General features: G+C 40.2%; 1 protein-coding gene across 3 annotated transcripts in view; it reads left to right on the forward strand.

Moving 5' to 3' along the window:
- CNTN4 (contactin 4) overlaps nt 1–22972 on the forward strand; it is a 975711-nt gene that overhangs the window by 461362 nt on the left and 491377 nt on the right. For all 3 annotated transcript variants that reach the window (XM_043443117.1, XM_043443116.1, XM_043443118.1), the window contains one exon: nt 3923–4064. In XM_043443117.1, the coding sequence (XP_043299052.1) occupies nt 4010–4064 (55 nt within the window). In that variant the 5' untranslated portion in view covers nt 3923–4009. The remainder of the gene's footprint in view (nt 1–3922; nt 4065–22972) is intronic.

The raw sequence follows: 22972 nt of genomic DNA on the forward strand, positions 1-22972 counted from the left end.
AGCAGATTCCCATACAGGGAAACCAGATATATTCAGAACTTTCCCCTGTTTAAAAGCATCCCCATCCTCCTCCTAATCTTCAGATTCAACTCTTTTTTTTTTTTTGGCCATGGAGGGTGAGGGTGGGGAACTGCGTAGGGTCTTAATTGTGGCACGTGATCTGCCTGCGGGCTTCTGCTTGTCTGCCCAATTCTCCGTAATCGTGGCATGTGGGCTCCAGAGCTCTTGGGCTCAGTAGTTGTAGCGCATGTGCTTGCTTGCCCCATAGCATGTGGGATCTTAGTTCCCCAACTAGGGATCAGACCTACCTCGCCTGCATTGAAAGGCAGATTCTTAACCAGTGGACCACTAGAGAATTCTCCAAACTCTTTAATGTATAGTCAAGGTCCTTTGGGGATCAAGCCCGTGGCTTAGGCGGTGGTGCACTCTCTTTAACAAGGGTGATTGCTAAGTGTCAAGGTCCTGTCCTCGGTCCCTTCCACACTTTCTCTTTAGACTACACAATAAGCCTGCATTAACCCACTCCAGTACTCTTGCCTGGAAAATCCCATGGATGGAGGAGCCTGGTGGGCTACAGTCCATGGGGTCGCAAAGAGTCGGACACGACTGAGCGACTTCACTTTCACTTTTCATGGGTATTTTGGACATGAACTTAAGCAAGCTCCAGGAGATAGTGGAGGACAGGGAGGCTTGCTGTGCTGTAGCCCATGGGTTTACAAAGAGTCGGACACCATTTAGCAACTGTACAGCCACATGGGTATTATTGTCATTACAGGTGAGCCACCCTGCTGGGGAATGTAGATTCAAGCGTAGCGTCAGATGTGAGTCTGTCTACTTTGCTCCTTCCATTATCTTGCTTTGCAGTAACTTGAACACTCTGTAAATTGTCATTTTCCTTGTCCATGTCACTTGACTTGGCATTTCCTTCCTCTCTCTTATTTATCCTTTAAGACTCAGTTCAAACTGTTAGCCCCTTTGGAGAGTTTTTTATTTTTTTGGTATCTGTTTGTTGTTTATTTGGCTGTGTTGGTTTTTAGTTGCATCATGCAGGAGCTTTCATTGCAGTGCGGGGACTCTAGTTGTGGCTCTGAAGCATGTGGGTTTAGTTGCCCCAAGGTATGTAGGATCTTAGTTCCCTGATCAGGGATCGAACCCATGTCCCCTGCATTGCAAGGTGAATTTTTAACCACTAGTCCACCATGGAAGTCCCTGGAGAGCATTCATGAAGCCCCTGCCCTACCCCACCCCCTGGCTCAGTTAGATGATGTTCCTTTGCATCCTTAGCACCTTGTCCTTCATAGATGTATTATGTGAATTGCACTGAAATACAATGACTGGTTTAAACGCCTTTCTTGCCAAGTTAACAGTGAGCTCCTCGAGGGCAGGGCTCTTACCTCTCTGCACATCCAACCGCTAGCCCTGCCTCTGCCCCTGTTAGCACATCTGCTTATTCATTGAGCTGAAATAGAACTATTTGGATAATGACAGATTTTTAATTTAGTAGAGTGCTAAAACTAATCTTTATGTGATTAAGCCCTATATGTAGAACCAGGACATGTAAGGAAGAACTGAATCATGCTGTGTCTTGAACACTATATACTAAGTTCTTCAGCATGACTGTTGGAATAAGAATTGTTTGAAGAGTTGGAGGCTAGAGGAGTTTTGCTCTGTGGAGCTCTATGTACAGATACACTGTGGAATTCTCAATTATTCATCTCCTTCTGGCTCTGCCAGCGAAAGCTGTCCAGTCCTGTTTCACTGTGTGGTCTCCTCCCAAGGATTTACGAGTCTAATTCTTGGTCAAGGTCCCACCGTTAGTGCTGAGTACACTGCCTTTTGCTACAACCACCTTAGGATAAACCAGAGAGACTCTCAGCTGCAGGGGAGATCTATGACCGCCATAACTCTCGCCTCATCCCACAGCTTGCTTTCTGGTTCTGGCAGAAAACCGAAATTATAAAACTTTGTATCCTGCGCCACAGCCCCACATGAGGTTCATGAATCTTCACCTCCCTTCAGAAAACCCAGTTCTCTAGTTAAGACTGCCCACCAGACAAATTACTGTCAACTGGCCCATTATTTCTGATTAGTGAAGGTGAGCCTTACCTACTGAGAGGTAAATAAATGCCAATCGGGTTCTTGAAATCCTTCATCCCTAAAAATCTACAGCTCTTAACAGAACGTGCACTGTAAACAGCATCCTATCATGAATCAAATCTTTATGGTATAATTGGATACATTTTCTAAATTAATTTTAATTGCTTCAAGAAACTGCTTAACATTGTAGATCAATCCCCAGGTCTGAGATGACATTTCCCTCACAAAATTAATTATTAATACCCTGATCATTTGCTAAAAACATTAATAGTTTTCATTGATCAGCACATCCTGTTTATCTAAAATGGCCTAATCACCATGCATGTCAGAAGAGTATTTCAACATATCCAATTAGAGACACAGCCCGCTTTTCAGCCGCATCAGCAGATCAGAAGTTAAGAGTCCCTTTTGTCTTTACAACATATCTAGTCTGGTTTTATCAGAAACTGAGGTATTTAAGGGCACAAAGGACAGGAGAGTTCTCTAATGATGGTTCTTCACTTTCTATAAGCTTTCTGGTAAACATAAAGGCTTCTAAGTGATCACATGGTATCAATTAATGCTAAGAGCCCTTGATTAACGAGCTTGTGTTCTCATGTAAACCTGTGTTCCCTTGGTGTTTTTCCTGATAAGTGGCAGTGAGATGAGAAGCCTCAGGTTATCATCAGCTTAAAAAAAAAAAAAAATCTCAGGGCTACAATAGTAATCATATCCAGCATTTGTATGGTGCTGTGTGGTTTTCAATGAGGTTTCATTTACTTAACTAAGAAGAGTCTTTTGAAACAAGCTTGGGAGGGAGGCTGAGTGGGATATATACCCAGGACCCTGTAACTTGTTATAACCCAAGCTGTAAAGAGAATGTGTCTTATGGTGCCTTAAATTTCTCGTTTATTTGATTAAATGATGAATAGGAAGAAGGATTCTGCTCATCTTTCAAATCCCAGTGGGAGCTCATCTCCTTTGTGAAGTCCAGAAGTGTCCCTCCTTCCTTCACAGTGGCATGTCGTGTTGCAGTTTTATGAAACTGTAGGCAGCTTGTACCCCGCTGGAGGAGGAGACCCCTAGAGCTAGAGCTGGGATCTCTGCTTTGGCAGGTCCCACGCCTCACTAGTGTCTGGCAAGCAAAAGGCACTCCACAGATGCATGAATCCATGACTGGCTAGCAGGATGGACGGGAGAAGGGATGAGTGAATGAGAACAAGCCAAGCACAGTGTGCGTTCTGTTTTATTGAGGTCATGTTGCAAACCTTTCGCACCTAAAGGCAGTTCAGCTTTGTTTGATCCCCCCGGCATTTTAAAAAATACTGTGAATTGATTTCCCACATTTAAAACTTGGGAGATTTTCAAAATAAATACTAGTATTTTCAACTGTTCTTTGATAAGTTGTAAATGCCCCTGCAACCGTGGGTCAGTACCCCTCATGTTAGCCATCAGCACGAGCTGAGGGGTCCCTGCCCCTTCAAACAGAAGAAGCCTGTGCCCATCTGATGGCCCATGAGCGCTGCTTGCTTCACCCGTCCACTTTCCTGCTATGTAGATTGTACACAGAACAAGTAGCCTCTCTTCACCATGGAGTTTTTCTGTTATGCCTTATGTTCTTACCTTCACTCAGTAGCCACAGGGATCTGTCAGCTCCAGTCTCTACCCCAGTATCATTGGGAAGAAGAAAAAGAGGTTTATTTCCTTCATATTCAAAATTTAACATGCTTTCTCTTTTTCGGTAGTAGTTTTCCAAAAGTCACTTTTATTCATATTAAGTAAATTTGCAAAGACCACAAGGAGAAGTATTCCCAGATCTCATTGTCATGTCTCTTCTCCTCCACAGAGTAAAGGTTGAACACAACTTAAAAGAAGCAGCTATTCTATTCACTTGTTATTGGACTTGAAACTCCTTTGACCTCGGAAACTGAAGATGAGGTTGCCATGGGAACTGCTGGTACTGCAATCCTTCATGTTGTGCCTTGCAGGTAGAGTGTCATTTGAAAACTTTTTGATTTAAAAATGCCACTGTATTTCACACTAATTCAAAAGTGGGCCTTCACTTTAGATGGCAATGATAAAATAGTAAGAGTACGCACTACTATGACATAGCGTTCGCTGACACCACTGGATATACTCTCCTGATGGTCTTTTAGCGCCTCTTTTCATGGTGTTGTATCCAGAGCTAGACACTGATGTTTCGCCTGTCTGTCTAGTCCTTTTAGAGTTGTATGAGCTACTATTTGGTTTGAAAGTTGTTATTTTTGCTCATTCTAGCAACTCAATTGCACAGAGATATTGGACAATAAAGCTGATTAGTCTCAAGTATTACCTACTTTGATGTCAGTGGATGGAACTTTATCTGGATGACTCTTTCAGTGTCTTTGTTGATATAACACCATCCTTTGATTCCTTTGTTTTCATTTGAATACACCTATAGGTTAGCAGGAGCCATAAGCATAGACATGAGGCTTTTACCATACTTTCATGGTCAGCTGCTAAACAAGGGCTTTGAAAAGTTCAAACATGCTGTTTATTCCTTTCTGGGCTTTCTGGAAGATGGGGGCCTACGAACTGACATACACCACTCAGTGTTGATGTGGCCTGCGTCCAGTATGCACTGAGAGTTGGTTTCCAGGTTGGGATGGTGGGAGTCTTTCCATGTCTTTTTGAAATAAAACTAGTTGATCTGTTTTGTTATTCAGAGTGTCAAGTCCAAGACAGATACCTGGAATATATTTCTCTTTTTATACCATAAAACAAAAGTGACTTTTTTAGTCATCACTTAACTTGATTCATGCATTCATTCAGATAATGTTACTGAGTACCTTACAGGGAACCAGAACTGTGTTAACATCTGTGGATATGCTCCTATGCAAGAAAGACACAGAAGTCTATTAGCTGAGTTCTCGAGCCGTACTGACTTGCAGCTAGGTACAGTAAATTGCTGTGATTACTGTGTAATTAAAGGTAGTAATGGTAGTACTCCCGTATATGGATCCCTTATGCATGCCAGACACTGCACTAAGCCCTCAGTGTAGTTTACTCTTTATTTTTGTCACTGTTATTATTAATATTATTACTAAAGCATTAAGAATTTAAGAAACTCACCCAAGGTCACCATGCTAGGAGGTGGTAGAGCAAATAAGGTTCAGACTCAGAGCTGACTAACTCCAGATTCCATAGTTTTGACCAACATGTTATACAGTCTTGTAGCTTTCTCATTGATTTCTTCAGTGTATGATTGTAAATTACTCTTTAAATTTTGGCTTTCATTCTTCCTAGGTTTTTCTAAATGTGAACCGCCATCCACTTAGAAACTTTAGAAAACCCTAGCTTCAAAGCCTGCGCTTCTTGCCTTAGTTAGGTTTACAGCATCCTCACCATTCCCTGCTTAGGGTCCTGTTGGCATCTAGCTGTCTCTTTTAGAAATATTACTTCTCACCCTCATCTGGTCAGAAGCTAAATGTCCGCAACTCAGCAGATGCCTCAGGCTCTGTGCCTCACTTCCTTTCTCCAGTCTTTTCATGGGCCTTGACCCTCCTGAAAGTCCTCAGCTGGGACAATCTGTGTCTAATTTCTCCTGTCTGTAAGATAAACATCTACTTTAAAGTACAAGATCATGAATCAATGTCTCAGTATTTGATCATAGCAATCTGTGGCCAAATTAACCCACTGTGCACAGTAGATATCAAGAAATCAAAGGGTTAAAAATCAGTGAAGCCATTAATCTCCTCAGTGGTGTTTTAGAAAAACTCAAAATTCTCACCCAAGATGTGTACCTATATCTTTTTTATGCAGTTAACCTTTTGCAGGAAATCATTATATTGATTTTTGGGGTGAGTCTTTTTTGTGAACTGGTTTACATGGCATTAATATTCCGTTACCATATGCCTTTTTCAGTGTAGGTAAAGTCAAGCGTTAATTAATGTTTTTGTTTTCTTGCTATTTGTCTTGATTTCATTAATTTACATAGTACTCGACACTGAATTCTGAACAGATTTCTTTAACTGCTCTTTCTTTTCCTTTTCTATACTTTCTTAGTTGTGTATTTCTTGATTAGTTTTTGGCAAGGAAAATAGTTTGTCAATTATGTTTATCACAATTAGTGAATCTCAAATATGCTTTTTTTTTTCCCCTGATCTTTTTTCCTAAACAAGATAGAAGATTCAAATAAATACACAGGTTTCTCTTACACGAGATGCGTCTTAAAAGGTCTGCTAATTATTTAAGGAATCCATTAGTAATTTATGGTACAATGACAGTGTTCTCTCTTACAAAACTAGACTCAGTCTCTCACAACAATTTAAAACAAAATGTGACTACTGATGCTAGTAGTCTGAAAATTCAGTCTCTACAAAATTGAGTTTTATTTTTCTCCCTCTTAATTTAAACAGGGAGCTCATAACCCTACTACTGAGAAGAACAAGGAAGCTAGTAAGTGAATGAAGCATTCTTAAGGTCATACTGACTGCTGACAACAGGCAGTATAAGTGACTGTGGAAAACTGGACAAAACATGTCCTATTAACGTGCCAGCCGGTGCCCCACTCTGCTCCTATATGCCAGGTGTCCCAGTTTTTAGCTTTTATGAATAAATCTCCTAATTATTGTTGCCCATCAACTCAAATTAATTTTAAAATAAAAATTAAAAGACTGTATGAGGACCGTCCTGGTGGTTCAGTGGTTAAGACTTCATCTTCCAATGAAGTGGGGTGCAGGTTCCATCCCTGGTTGGGGAGCTAAGATCCTGCATGCCTTGCGGCCAAATACCAAAAAACGTAAAACAGAACCAAGATTGTAATAAATTCAATAAAGACTTTTAAGAAATTATCCACATTAAAAAAAAAAATCTTTAAATAAATAAAAGGCCCTATGAAGCAAATCAAAACGGACTTCCGGCAAGATGCTGTTTCTAGTTCACCAGGTTGCAAAGTCTGTTTCAAGCATTTAGTTTCTATTTGTTATGAGACACAGTACCAAATAAGTAGACCTTAGGGTCTTTGTACTAATTCTTCCTTTACCCAGTAATGCTCTTTCCTTGAATGTCCCCATCAGTCGCCCTCTGGCCTTCTTTGGATCTGTGCTCAAATGCCACCTAATCAATAAGACTTTTCTTGACCACAGCAAATAAATAAAATTAAATTGAAATAGCAATAATTCCTTTCACCAGTATTTTATACCCCTCTTCTTTAGTTTTCTTCAGAGGTCTTATCACTATATGAATAGCTATGTGTTTTATTTGTCTTTATGCTAAATACCTTTCCCTACCAGATTGAAGCTGTGTTAAGGCAGGCATTTTACATCTTTTTAGGTCATGGCTTTATGCCCAGCATCTTCAAACTGCATAGTACATAGTGCCAGTCACTGAATAAATAAGCATATGTCAAATGAACAAATGCTGCGCACTGACCAGACATGAGCAAGAGAAAGCTGATCTCCAATTTCCAGCCGTGCACTGGATCCAAGGCGTGCCATCTCCTTCATGTTAAGGCAGTGAACCAGCCACCTCTAAGGCTGATTCATATAAATGTGTTTTTAAAATTAGATTTAACATATGCAGTATTAAAATTTGTTGGTGGGCCTTGAACTCTATCTCTTGGTGTAGCACCCCCTTGTCAATTTCTGCTTTTAACCATAGCTGGGTGGACTGTTCCCACTCTGTATTTTTCTGCTTTGAATCTTCCTCTAAAGTCACAAGCAAGAGGAACTTCAAGAAATTAACTCCCTTCTTCAGCGTGGTCCACAAACCGTGGGGCATGAGAATCAGCAGATAAAAGCCTCAGGGCCTGTCATTCAGAAAGAAGCCTAGGCATGTTCCTCACAGTTCCTTTGAGGTCCCCAGCAAGACTGAAGCCCTGTTGCCCATAATACACTCCCTGTCTTCTTTCACTGGACTTCCTGGAATCATCTTCCAAATAAACTGTTTTCAGGTCCTTTCAGGCTCTGCTTCTGGGGGAATCCAGACCAAAAACACGCACACACCAATTAGTAGTGGACGAGAAGCCCATTATTGGTCACATCAGTAATTAGGACAAAACCATACAGAAAACATGATTTTGGCAGAGGTTATTGAAGTGTTGACTGTGATGTGGGTCTGTTTGCCTGTATGCATGTGAGTACCTGCACGCATCACCAACTCAATGGACATTAAATTTGAGCAAACTCTGGGAGATAGTGGAGGACAGGGGAGCCTAGTGTGCTGCAGTCCATGGGGTCGCCAAGAGTTGGACTTGACTTAGGGACTGAACGACAACGATAACCTACACGCATGCCTCTACATAGATATGCCTGGAAGTATTATCCAGGTCCTGCAAACACGTAGTTTTAATTTTTTATTTTACTATTTGCTAGTTTTATTATTAGCCAACTGATGGACAAGTCATTTTTGCCTCTCTGTGATTCAGTTTACACCTCTGTATGATGAGGATATTGAACAAATGCTCCCCTAGAGTCCTTTCTAACTCTAAGAATATTGTCTGCTGCCTGCTAAGTTGCTTCAATCATGTCTGACTCTTTGTGACCCCATGGACTATAGTCTACCAGGCTGTTCTGTCCATGGGATTTTCCAGGCAAGAATTCTGAAGTGGGTTGCCATGCCCTTCTCCAGGAGATCTTCCTGATTCAGGGATCAAACCCTCATCTCTTATGTCTCCTGCATTGGCAGGCAGGTTTTTTTTTTTTTTTTTTTTTTAACCACTGGCACCATAGTTCTAACTAAACACATGATTTGAAAGCAGATATATATGCTGAAGGGTCAGAGCTAAGCTTGAAACTTTATTCATCTAATATGAAAATTTCACATAGGTCCTGTGTGTTGTTGCTGTGTGTTACTGATTCTGTTCACATTGGCAGATTTGAGAAGAAGAATAAAATGACTGCTTCATATGTTCATATGGAGGAAGAGGCATGAAGACATTTAAAAGTCCTCTGTAAATGGGTGAAAAAAAAAAATGTATGTTTGATGTATTCTCAGTTGGCCTTGGTTTGAGAGAGGCTAAATATATCCCCACCTCTATAATGCAGTTGACCAACTTCAGCAATGATTTCTTTTTGAGAAAGTGCATCCTCTGCAAATGCGAGTATTTTGTTGTCTGTCCACAAGCTCTCTGCTGCTGTTACCGCTGCATCTGGGACAGGCAGTGGGGAAAGGGTCCTGTTTATTTCAAGAGAGGCATAGTCTGAGATTAGCAAGCATTCTCGTAATTGGAGCAAGGAGGAGGCCCTGATTGAATACTTAATCACAGGGGAGTGGCTTGAATCTATGACAGAAAGAAATGCAAAAGTAAAGTCTCTCAGTCATGTCTGATGACTCTTTGCAACCCCACAGACTGTAGCCTGCTAGGCTCCTCCATCCATGGAATTTTCCAAGCTTGAATACTAGAGTGGGTTGCTATTTCCTTATCCAGGGGATCTTCCCAACCCAGGAATCGAACCCAGATTGCAGGCAGACTCTTTACCCTCTGAGCCACCAGGGAAACCCAAGAAACACAAACCAGGATGCAATCAGAGTATATGGAGACAATGTCCATTGGTCCTCAGGAGGCATTTTAGGCTCAAGATGTGTCCTATATGTTAAACTGAAGTATACTATGGGCGTGTGTGTGTGTGTGTGTGTGTGTGTGTGTGTGTGTGTGTGTGTGTTAGTCACTAAGTCGTTTCCTACTCTTTGTGACCCGTGGACTGTAGCCCTCCAGGCTCCTCTATCTATGGGATTTTCCAGGCAAGAATACTAGAGCTGGTAGCCATTCCTTTCTCCAGGGGATTCTGAACCAGGGACTGAACTTGGGTCTCCTGCATTGCAGGCAGATTCTTTACCGTCTGAGCCACCACGGAAGCTCCTAGACTATGGATGCTTTTCTATTCTTCTAGGGTCTGAGAACATGTATGCACAGTAGGAACCCCCAGTATTTGTTGATGTTGGCAGTAGAACTCAGTAAGCACAGTCTTATCAAGTTTTCCCTTAATCACACATTCCTGCAAAGCTCAGGATCTGCCTGAAGATCCCGGCACCCCATCACTATCATGCCCATATAGCCCCACTAGGATGCAGAGTACACAGAAGTGAGTTTCAAAGTTGGCCTCACAACATAGCCAGCAGCAGTATTTCAGTTCTCAAACTCTTGTATTTTCCCCAGAGTAAACAGAGAACAGACAACTTTCAAATAATTCCCAATTCTAGACAGATATTAAACCCAGTACTGCCTCTGTTTTTGCAAAAGTAAGAAGCGTTCAATTAAGATCAAAACAGAGTTGAGTAAATGTCAGTTTTCATACAGCTACTGCAAAGCCTAGTTTTGCACTGAACTCTTAATTTATTGTTTCTCTTTCTAAGAAACTGTCTGGCCAGTATAGCCAGCCATGCTGACTGCAGCCAAAGAATGGATTTCCTATTTCCTCTGTGCTGTCTCAGAACCATGGCCATGAAATGAAGCCAAGGTAGTAGAAAGATTTAGCAAGAAGAAAGTTAATAGCTAGATTAAAAAGCAGTGGCTCCAGTGAAGAAAATTTAGGAAAAGAATAGGGAGAAGTATACTCAGAAAATAATAAACAGCAAACAGAAAACTCTTTTTGAATATCAATTTAAGTCCTTAAAAACATTTCTCAGTGGAAAAATATTAATCAGTAATGAAGATGTTGAGGTAAATAGAGAAACTGGCAGCAATCTTATGTCCCCACCAGCATGGACAGATAGTAGCAGTGATACAAACCAAATATTATTAGAAATATTCAATTTAAGACCTCTCCTGAAGCAAAATCATTAATGGCTTCATTAGATATGCTCAGCTAGCCTGGATGCCTTAACTATAAATAAAACTCTCTTACTGATAGAGTCTAGGACATGTTGTATCTTAAAAAAAAAAAGATCTGATGAATGAAACACATTAGGAAGAAGGGAGAAAAATAGACGGATGAAAAATCCAAATATTGCATGCATTTAATATCAGCTTGTGTGATGGTGCCTGGTTAAAATGTAGGATTCATGGTACTTTCTCAGAACTTGAGGACAGGTGAAGGAACAGCCGTGGAGTTTCCTATCGTGCCAGGAACACCACCTGAAAGCATGGGCTTTGAAATGAAAGAGATAGACCTGTCACTTGTCAGCTGTGTGGTCAAGCTATTTTATCTCCCCAAGACTTGGGTTGCTTTTTATTTTTTATAAAATAAAATAGACAGAATACATGTTTATTGGGTTGTCTGTGAGAGTTGAGGTCATGTATATGTTCTTTATACTTAGTGCAGTGTCTGATACAAGCAAGCACCGGTGAGTGTGCGCTGTCATTCACTGAGTCGTTTAGCCTGTCTTTGAGGACCCACCAGTGCTAGGATTGTGGTGCTCTCTGAGAGTGTCCTTTAGCTCTAAGTGAAAGATTGGCCCTGTCCTCTTTACCCTGCTGCTGCTGCTGATGCCACCAGTACCAGCTTCTTAGCACACAAGTATCCCGCCCTTCTTCAGTGATTGAAGTTTGGATAGCAGAGTTTACAGGACATTTGTTGCCTCTCCCCCACCTTTTTGCAGTTTGACCTCATCTATAAAGTAGAAATATGATAAGCTTCTCTGAAAAATAAATACCTAGTTGATTAAACTCATATGTGTAGAGCACTTAGGAAGACATTTTGGCTTAGTAACATGTGTTAGGTGCTATTAACATCACTGTCATTATCATTACCAGCAGCAGCAAACCAGTGGGCATCCATATACGTGTTTAGCAGCCACACCTTTGAGGATCTGCCTCCTGGCAGCAAGGCCCCTGACAGCTGGAGCCATCTATCTGGGGTCTGGCACTGTGAATGCGCTGTGGAGATACCAATGACAGAACTCCTAGCAAGTTGCAGATAAAGGGTTCTAAAACAGGAAGGATCTGGTGGTTCAAAATGACAGAAAAAAAATTTTTTTTAATGAGTTTTAAAAACTAAGATAAATCAAGGAGCACATAGAAGTCCCTAATGCATGTGGTGAAATGGACTGGAATGGACTCCCTAGTGGACCATATCCTTCCATTCTTCTTTCCTCTGAAAAGCTCCCATTGGTAGTGTCAACCAGGTATTTCACCTGTACAAAGAGTTTGTTAACAATGTAGCCCCATACCACCATAATAATCCCATTAATTTGTTTAGCACTTGTTAGTCTATAAAATATTTGCTGAACGATCTGTTTCACAAACTCATTGGAGGCTAGAGACCACTACAATGATAATGTCAGGAGTAAGTGTTTATTGAGCATTTCTGTGCCAGATGTAGTATGGCATTCTTGAGTACAGGATACCATTGAACCTCAGAACAACCCGTTCCTAGATGAGGGGCTATGTGCCATGCCCAAGCAATCAGAGCTCATACAGGTCCAAGGCAGTATTTGAATCTGGGTCCATCAAGTTCAAAAGCCAGGACCTCTAACTGTTTTGCTGTAATATCCATTGACACATAGTACCTATTATCATGGGGCTTACCATCTTGTAAAGTATTATAAGCCAGTGGGCCTCAAAAATGTACTCTGTGGATGAGCAGCATCAGCAACTCCTGATAACTTATCAGAAATGCTGTTTCCTGGGCTCCAGGCCAGACCTATAGAATCATAACATCTGGAGGTGAGTTCATGTTCCTCCTCCAGGCAACTGTGATGCTCACAAAAGCCTGAGAGTCATAGTAAATGCTCTTGAGAGGCAAGTAGAGCATCAATTGTCATTATTCCAGTTTTACATATGAGAATCTGAGTGGTCAGGGACCCGCTCAAGGTTATATGCCTGACATCAATGGCACAGCTGAAATCTAGACTTTCTGATTCATAATCTAGTGGTTTATTTTTCCCCCCTAGTGTATACGCTGCCTTTTTACTCAGGTCAGCCTAGCTTTCAGGGCAACTTATTGAATACTTGATGATGCAAAGGAAGGGCTTTTTATGTTGAAGAGGTGTCCTGAGTATTGAGATCATTTAATTTTTCTGCTGGGCCTTTTTTCCTGGCCAGTGAACCACTAACAGTGTGGTATTGGTCTGTACTCTTTCTCTGTTATTTGATGTAATAAATGCAAAAAAAAGATATTATCCCATAATCTTAAAGAAAGATAGAACTATGTTACACAACCTTTGGAGAGTAGAAAACAAAGGAGAATGTCTCCTGAGCCTACAGCTAGAGTACGATTACTGATCATTTTGGTAAACAATAAGGTACATGTTGTTAGGTGTGCGTTCTGTGCTTGGAGAGATAAAAGAAAAATAGCTTTCATATTTCGCAAAACCCCTAGTGGATTGCTGGGATGTTTTGTCTTCTCAGAGTAATCAAGGATGCTTTCCCTTAAGAAAAGTAACAGATTATTTTGTTAAGGAAAGAAATGATTCTAAGGCAGAGGGCCCACCCCCTCAGTTCTCAATTAAGACCTATCTCAAAGGTTCTCATTTCTAAAGCAAAGTTTTGGAAAATGACCGCGGAGGACTTTTCCTCTAAAGGCTTTAAAATTACGTTCAAATTAGCCACATGTGGCTGTTACACACTTGAAATGTGGCCAGTCCAAACTGAATTACCAGAATCTGTAATACTTTCCTAGGGCTGTTGTAACAGATTACTGCTAGCTCAAGTGGGTTAAAACAACAGAAATGTATTCTCTCACAATTCTTGGGCTAAAAGTCTGAAATCAAGATGTTGGCAGGGTTGTTCTCCCATAGAAGGCTCTAAGGAAGAATCATTCCTTGATCCGTTCTACCTTCAGGCTGTGGCAGCAATCCTTGGTGACAGTTGTCTTGTAGACATATCAGTCTCATCTCTATGTCCATCTTCACGTCATCTTTTCTGCATCTGCAGGGCAGCCCTTGGATGTGGGAAATCTCCTGCAAAAAAAGGAAAATAGGGAATTCCCTGACAGTAATGACATACTTGACATACTTGGCACTTGACATACATTCCCTGACGTACTTGACACGTTCACTGCCAGAGCCCAGGTTCAATTCCCAGTCTGGGAGCTAACATCCTGCAAGCTGTGTGACACAGTAAAAACAAAAAGAATGAGTGTAAAATACCTCATTGGTTATTTTTATGTCAATTCTGTTGAAATGAATATATTGGGTTAGTTAAAACATATTCATTTTACCAGTTTGTTTTTACTTTCTCTTAATGTGGGTACTGGGCTTCCCAGGTGGCGCTAATGGTAAAGAATCCACCTGCCAATGCAGGAGACACAAGAGATGTGTGTTCAGTTCCTGGGGCAGGAAGATTCCCTGAAGAAGGAATTGGCAACCCACTCCAGTGTTCTTGCCTGGGAAGTCCCATGGACAAAAGTGACTGGCAGCTATGGTCCGTAGGGTCACAAAAGAGTCAGACATGACTGAGCACCCACCCACCCACCCACACACACATACGCACAATGTAGGTACTAGAAAAATTTAATTACGTATGTGCCTCATGTTATATTTCTATTAGAAAGCAGTGTCATAATAGATAAAGCAACTCACCTGCTAATTCTTAACCTATAAATGTAGCTGACAATAATCGCCTCCTTTTCTTTTCTTTGTAGCATTAGAAACTCTGGTTGGTAGACCTGAAGGGGAGTTGGTTCAGGAAAAGTGTAGATGGGAAAGGTACAAAATGTAAATTTGCAAAGTCCCCAACTCAAAGAATAGGGTGAATGAGTCCCCTTGAAGATTTTAAACTTCATAAAGTTAGGGATAGTTGTTTTATTCACTAGTTTTAAGAGGCACATGGGATAGTACATGACACAGAGCAAGCAGTCAATAAATAGTAAGTAAATGAAAGAATAAATATGACATCTTTTGTGGCTCTGTTATATGCTTCTACATTCCCTTCTTCTTTAACCTTCTTAACAACCCTAGAGATCAGGCATCACTAATCCTCTATAAAATTATAGTCTTGGAAATTAGACTATAATAGGCTATGGAATTTATTCAGAGTGAAACATCTAGTGATCAACAGAGTTAATATTGACATCCACATCTTCATACTCCAATTACTGTGCTCTTTTCTATCACAGGCCCTCTAAGATGCCTTCATAGAGGAAACAGTTCATAATCTTATATCCAGCAAAAACAGCGAAACAGGGGATTTTTTTTTAAGTGTTTCTGGAGAACTTTCAAATTGTATCATCCAAAACAGAAGTAATTTATACACATATATTCATAGCCCCAGGCTTTCTCGGTGGCCCAGTGGTTAAGAATCCACCTGACAATGTAAGAGACACAGGTAGGGATATTTGTTTTGATCCCTGATCCAGGAAGATCCCCTGGAGAAGGAAATGGCAACCCACTCCAGTAGTCTTGTCTTGAAACCTCCCATGGACAGAGGAGCCTGGCATGCTACATACAGTCTTGGAGTTGCAAAGAGTCAGACATGACTTAGTGACTGAACGGCAACAATATTTATAGCATTATTAGTCACAATAGCCAGAAATTGGAACAACCCAGATTCCCATTAATTGATGAAGAAATAAACAAAATGCCTTGTGTGCATGTAGTGGAATACTATTCAGCCATAGAAAGGAATACTGATATCATAACATGGATAAATCTTGAAAATTTTATATGAAGCTGCTCACAAAAAGCCACATACTAGATGAATCTATTTACACAAAATGTTCAAAATAGGTAAATCCATAGAGATAGAAAGTTTATTAGTGAACCATAACAGCACTTAGGAGGGTACAGGATGTGATTGCTATTGGATGTGTGGTTTCTCTTAAGAATGGTATTCTATAATTAATCTAATGATGGTTGGACCACCTTATGGATATATAATACTAAAACCCACTTATCTTAGTTTGTTCAGGCTGCTATAACAAAATATCATAGACTGGGTGGCTCATAAACAATAGAAATTTGTTGTTCACAGTCCTGGAGGCTGGAAGTTCAAGATCAAGATATCATGTCAGTGAGGTTCTGATCAGAGACCTCTCTCAAATGACAGACTGCCCACTTCTCTCTGTGTCCTTATATGGAGGAAGAGGCAAGGGTCTCTGCAGTCTGTTCTGTGAAGGTGCTAATCCCATTCACGTGGGCTTGGCCCTCGGGACCGAATCACCTCCCAAAGACCCCACCTCCTGATACCAGCGCATCTTATCACACAGGGCATGCATTCTAAGCACAGGAATTTAGAGGGACATGATCATTCAGACCAGTGCCTGCGTGCGTACGCAGTCATGTCCGACTCTTTATGACCTCATGGACTGTAGCCTGCCAGTCTCCTATGTCCATGGAATTCTCCATTCAGACCAGACCAACACTTCATGTTAAGAGGATGTTACATGCTGTATAATTACATCTCAGCAAAAAATAAACCTTCTGAGAAGCAAAACTAAGACAGGCATTACTCCCTCCAGAGAGAGTCTGTCTTGCTGTCAGGAAGCCACGGGTACTAGAGCCAACTGCCCTCAGATGTGATTCACGGGACTGTAATCCTATCTGGGTGCCTTTATCAAGTTGACTGGGTTGACCAGGGACACTCAGGAAAATTGGTGGCATAATCTGAGTATAAGTTTCTCAGTGCACTCACTGCAGTCCCAGAATGTCTTCCACTTCAAAGGGCAGCTACTGTAATAAGTGGAAAAGAATGAGAGACAAACCTCTCTGGGAGCATGAACTCTCTGAGTTTAACTCACCCAAGGTGTCATACTGGATCCCCGGGGAAGTGAGAGAGGTGGAGGGAGAGCTCCGTGCTATGAGAGTGGTCCTGAGGAGTCAGGAAGTGCATTGACTTCACCAGTTTTCAATTCTGTCTCAGGTGGATATCTGTAGGGAACAGACATCTTTTCATGATCTGTCTGTCTATACCAAACCCCTTGGTGGCCAGAACTAAGAACACACATTGGGACTTCCCTGGTAGTCCAGTGGCTACGGATCCACTTTGCAATGCGGGGAATGTGGGTTCGATCCCTCTTTGGGGAACTGAGACTCCCACGTGCTGTAGAGTCCCTGAGCCTGTGCTCCCGAGCCCACACCACAGCCAGAGTCCGCGTGCCACAACGGAAGTTCCCACGTAACAGCGAAGATCCGGTGTGCTGCGTCTGAGACCCAGTGGAGTCAAAATGAATGCATAAATATTTTAAAGATACGAATTGAATCTGTGATTAAACCCCACCTCCCCCCACATCAGAGGGTTATGTCCCAGTCTTAAAAGTCTTAAAAATACTTTTGATGCAAAGAGAAGGTGATGTCCTGGATAAAGAGTGCCTGAGGGAAGTGTGATGCCATGTGTATTATTGAAAAGATGTGAAAGCAGCAATGCATATGTTGCTTGAACTACTTAAGGAAAAGGAAGCAAAAATCAATATAAACTCCCTCATTTCAGCTATAGTGCTTCCTCATAGGTGACATCTACACCAGAAAGAAATTAATGCAGTTTGAGGCACAGTCTGCTTGTTGATGTAGAAACAAGTGTCCAGACAAGCAACTCGAGAAAGGAAAGAAAGTTCCTCTTCTGAGGAACCTTGAAGACTAGGCCAGTGGTTAACGTATCAGTTCCGTGCAGGACGTAGTTACTTCCACAGTCAGAGACTCACAGCTGTCAAAGCTGTGCTCTCATCCTGTCTCTCTCTCTTTGGGCAGATTTGAAAACCAATGAGCAAAAGGATGGGTTTGTTTGCCCGAGCTCCCATGGCTAGAGGCTTTCTGAGGAAGGATTAAATTGGGAAGGTTTGATTTCCTTTTCTCTCCGTAATAATAACCCTTCCTGATTTGGACTTCATAGTTGTTTTCTTATTACATGACAGCATGTCTTAGCTCTATTCATGTAAATGGATATTGAATTTTATTATTACAAGTGTTGAGGACAAAAGTTTTGATTGCCTTTGTCATCTGTTTTCCCACTGGAGATGAGTTTTAGTAAGTTGTAATAATCCCCTATAGACTTTTTATACAGTAGCAAAGCACTTAGGAGAGGAGATTACCTTCGTAAAGTTACAACTTTTTTATTTCTTTGAAAATACTTAACACACTTTTTATTAATTTATTCACTTATTTAGTTATTTACTAAGCATCTATTACATTCTACATAGTGATAGATGTTGGGTATACATAGTTATTTGTGGTTTAGTCCAGGGATTTAAGAAATTTGTAGTCTTGATTTTAGATCTTGAACTTAAATCCAGATTTAAGTGAGAAATATAGGCAAAATACAGTATTCTTCTCAATGAACCATCATGTTAAAATATCAGAAGCTATTTCCTTGGTACAGCCTACAATGGAGAAGACCATGATCCTGGGGTGAGATAAGTTTGGGTTGAAAATCTTTCTCTCAGTGTACCTACTAAGTGTATGAATTTGAAGAAATTGCCTAATTCTCTGAGAAATTAGATATGAAATACTTAGCATAGTGACTGGCCTATAATTAGGATATAATAACAATGTCTATTGCATTTATTTATTGATAATAAAGATCATAACCTTCTCCGCATTTACCAGGGAGTCCCAGTGCAAGCAATATACTTCCATCTACTTCATTGATGTCAGTGGCTTCTGAATGACATAGTATGAATAAAGAGGGAAGAAAACAGTGAAAGAGAGAGTGAGGATAACATGCCCAAATCTGGTCTGTCGTGAACACTTCTGTGGAGGAAAGGTCAAAAACGATGATGTTTGAGTCTGTTGTGAAGTTGACTAAGAAGGGAGCAGGCCTTAACCTCCTTCATAGGTAGGAAAGGAAAAGAAGGCAAGATTGATGACTGTTTCTCTTATGTAATTTTATTAATCTGAGGACAACTTGTATCTTATCCATAGCTCAGTTGGTAAAGAATCCACCTACAATGCAGAAGATCCCAGTTCAATTCCTGGGTCAGGAAGATCTGCTGTAGAAGGGATAGGTTACCCACTCCAGTATTCTTGGGCTTCTCTAGTGGCTTAGCTGGTGACGAATCCACCTGCAGTGCAGGGAGACCTGGGTTCAATCCCTGGGTTGAGATAATCCCCTGGAGAAGGGAACGGCTACCCACTTTAGTATTCTGGCCTGGAGAATTTCTTCATGGACTCTATCATCTATGGGGTCGCAAAGAGTCAGACATGACTGAGGGGCTTTCACTTTCACTCTATAGCTATAGATACAAATGTTTATAAGCATTTTATTACTGTATATTTACCCTGTATCTTGAGCTATATGCTAATATTTGAATTAGAGAATATTCAAAATAGGAACACTTTGTCATCCATCTAATATTTTATTACTGTTAATTACCATTTTACCTGATTTTTCACTTTTCTTACCATTGAAACATTACAGTCTTGGCCAAGGTATTCATTATTGATAATGATGATGATAATAACAATACTAATAACAATAACAATACAGCAGTAATTACTGTCTACCTCCATCTCATCTAAATGCTTAAATACATTATATAAATTATATCGGGTTCAGAGCAGCCTTAAGATGGCTAATATCATCACATCTGCATCATACGGGAAGGCAACTATATCATGGTGGGTGAAAGTCATGCAGGAATGGCTTCACCAACACCAGGTTCATTCTGCCTCTCTCACCTGGTTCACACCAGCCTCCGACTTTACCAGGGACCTTCCTGAGCAGCACTCTTATTTTTGTAGATCATCTCCTGAGCAGGACCTCAACCTTTCTGCCCTTCCCCAGTGCCTGTCAGCTTTACCCTTCATCATCTTCCTCCTTAGTTACTGGTTAACCCACTACTCTGGAGAAAATAAAATTAAACTGTGTAGATGTTATGTCCCAAAATAGCTTTGTTTTTTTTTGTATGCAGTCACAGTGTAATGATCCTGCTTTCTCTCCGAGAGGATATCTTTCCCCTACTCCCAACATTTCATATCCCTTTGAATTGTCACTGTTTTCTTTCCACCCCCTGGGGTAATAGTCATTATCTCTTCCTCTGGCTTACTCCTGGTATGTTTTCTCCCTCCCTCCTGTTTTCCTTTGCTTTCTCAGTCTAATTATATCTTAGCTTAGAATACAGATGTAAAGCTAATGAAATTGTCTTTAAACACTCCTTCAAACTCCAACTGTTCACCTCCCTCTGAGTTAAAATGAGTTAAGTTTTAATTTATTTATTTAAAACTTACTGGGCTAATGTATTCATATATTCAAGTACAGCATACACTTTGAGTGGGCTTCCCAGGTGGCGCAGTTGGTAAAGAATCCACCTGCCAACACAGGAGACAGAAGAGACACCGTTCCATCCCTGGGTCAGGAAGATCCCCTAGAAGAGGGTGTGGCAACACACTTCACTATTCTTGCCTGAAAAACACCGTGGACAGAGGAGCCTGGCCAGCTACAGTTCATAGGGTTGCAAAGAGTTGGACACAATTTAGGGACTAAAACAACAATACACTTTGTACAAGGTATCTTCTATGCTTCCTTTAAAGGAAAAGGTGAAATTCTCTAACAAAGTCTTGTCCATAGACTAAACTACTGCCTCCACTGTAGGAATTATGCTAATTCAAAGAACAAAGCAAAACCTAAATAAATTCCCATCTTTGAGCAGAAGAATAAATAATAAAAGCGCAGCAGTATTTGTCTGGGTCAACATATTTTGCCAGAACTTGATATGATACTCTCTGTAGGATTTCTTTGAAAAGTTATGAACTTCTGATAAGACTGGAAAGTAGGGGGTTACACACATGTGATCTTTGTAAACTAAAAATTGTCAAGTGAAAATGAATTTTCCCCTCTCCTATTTTTTCTCTTAGGCAGAGTTGTTGGATGCCCTCTTTGGGAATGTTTGTCTCCCCAGTGGTGTGATATTTGCACAAAAACTTGGTTTTAATATAATATTTATCTGACTGGAAATAGAGTCAAGTTTGAAGTTGCTCTGGATTCCTTGTATGTCCCTTATGATTTCTTAGACTTGTTCTGTTCAGCTGCATTCAAGATGAGAAAAGGGAAAAAGAGATTATCAATCAGTTGCACTTCATAATTGTTTATGATTTCATATTATCTAAACAAATCCTCAATTTATTAAATAAATGTTTGGTTCAGTGATTTGGAATCACTTTTGAAAAAAAAATGCAACTATGTGTAGTAATGAATGAAAATAATGACCACTTATTATGATAGTCATTTCATGGTATATACTTATATTAAATCATTATGTTAGATACCTTAAACTATGAATAATCCATGTTGTAGGTCAGCTATACTGCAGCAGACTGAGGGGAAAGCAAACACTATTACTAACATCAAAAACTTGAAAAAAAAAAATAGACACTCACAGAAGAAATTACTCTTGAATTTTGTTCTTTACCTTTTTATTATGTTAATGTATTAGAAACCTGAGGAGTCTAGAACAATTTTTGCTACTTCGTAGTTTTGTAACTTTAAGTCAATCACTCGACCACTTAAGACCTGAGATACTGCATACGTGGATAATGGAATGGAACCAAAATGAGCTTTCTAGGCCAGTGTTACCCACAATTCAGTGATCATCTACTTCTGCTCAGTCTGTATACTCCTCATCTACAGAAGTATTATTATTTACTCCAAAATTTTTTAGCTGGCATTCTTTTTATTTATTTATTAACTTATTTATTTAAATTGAAGTATAGTTCATTGGCAATGTTGTGTTAGTTTCAGATGTACAGCAAAGAGATGTATATATATATATATGTGTGTGTGTGTGTATATGTGTATGTATTCATATACATATATATGCTTTCAGATTCTTTTCTATTATAGATCATTATAAAATATTTACTTCAGTTTTTATTAGCTCTATTTTTAGCAAAAGAACTTCATCATAGGAGTATCATGTTTTACAAGTAAAAGCAAAATAGTCATAAAAGTAAATATTACAGCAACAAATGTATGAAATCCTGGCTTTCCTTACATAACTCTGATTCTGACTCCTGTTATTTCTCCACAAAACTAAAACTGTCAAATGTTAGGTTTTTATGACATCAGCTCAGACTTTCTTCTTAATCAGAACTCAAAGAGAATTAATTGAAGAAGGTATGAGTTTATTCTTGAGTGAATAATATTATTTAGTGCTGTGTCTCTGTACAATCTAAAAGTTATCTGTCATACCAGTGCTTGTGCAGCCCACAGTTTGGGAAATGCTAATATAGAAAGTTGATATTTTCTGGTCCCCAAATAGATGTAATATCTGAACATGATGTATCAGATACACTCTGGCAGAACTGATTCAGGTAAATCATATTTTTGTGTGAGATCCTGTTCTTATTATGAATTATTTTTCACATGCGAAAGTAATTGTATTTTTGACCCCATATACTATGCAAAAGTTAATATAAACCAATTATGATTAAGATAAGTAACAGTATTATAGTACTGGCTTTATAATTCTATTTCATGATATCCAAAGGCTTTGTAAATAAGAATAGAGCCCATCTTCTTACTTAACCTCTGCCTATGCAGAATATCAAACAATGAGTGACGAAGTGGAAGTCAAAGTCACTCAGTCCTGTCTGACTCTTTGCGACCCCATGGACTATACAGTCCCTGAAATTCTCCAGGCCAGAATACTGGAGTGGGTAGCCTTTCCCTTCTCCAAAGGATCTTCCCGACCCATGAATCGAATTGGGGTCTCCTGCATTGCATGCAGATTCTTCACCAGCTGAGCAATCAGGGAAGTCCGAGTGACATAACGGGGCCAGACTAACCTCTGATGGAGCCGTCCAACAGGCTACCTGGCGCATGACAGTATTATGACCAGAGGCCCTTTAAGCGCATGGTGTTTTGACAGAGTGCTGAGTAGTTGTGGCATTAGTTGTGCAAGATTTAACACAGAAACCATTCTTAAAAGTTTTAGGGAGTCTAGTTGCTTCTCAAAAACAGGACTTGTGAGTTTCTTTGGTTTCAGTGCCTTATTTTTAACATTCTTTGAAGGGCCTTTCAGTTCAATGATCTGTGAAAGTGCAATCTTGTTTCCATTTTTAGCCATCCACTGCTGTTCTCATAATAGGCCCAATGTTTTAAACCTGT

Source organism: Cervus canadensis, chromosome 22, assembly GCF_019320065.1.
Source record: "Cervus canadensis isolate Bull #8, Minnesota chromosome 22, ASM1932006v1, whole genome shotgun sequence".
NCBI classification, from domain to species: Eukaryota; Metazoa; Chordata; class Mammalia; order Artiodactyla; family Cervidae; genus Cervus; species Cervus canadensis.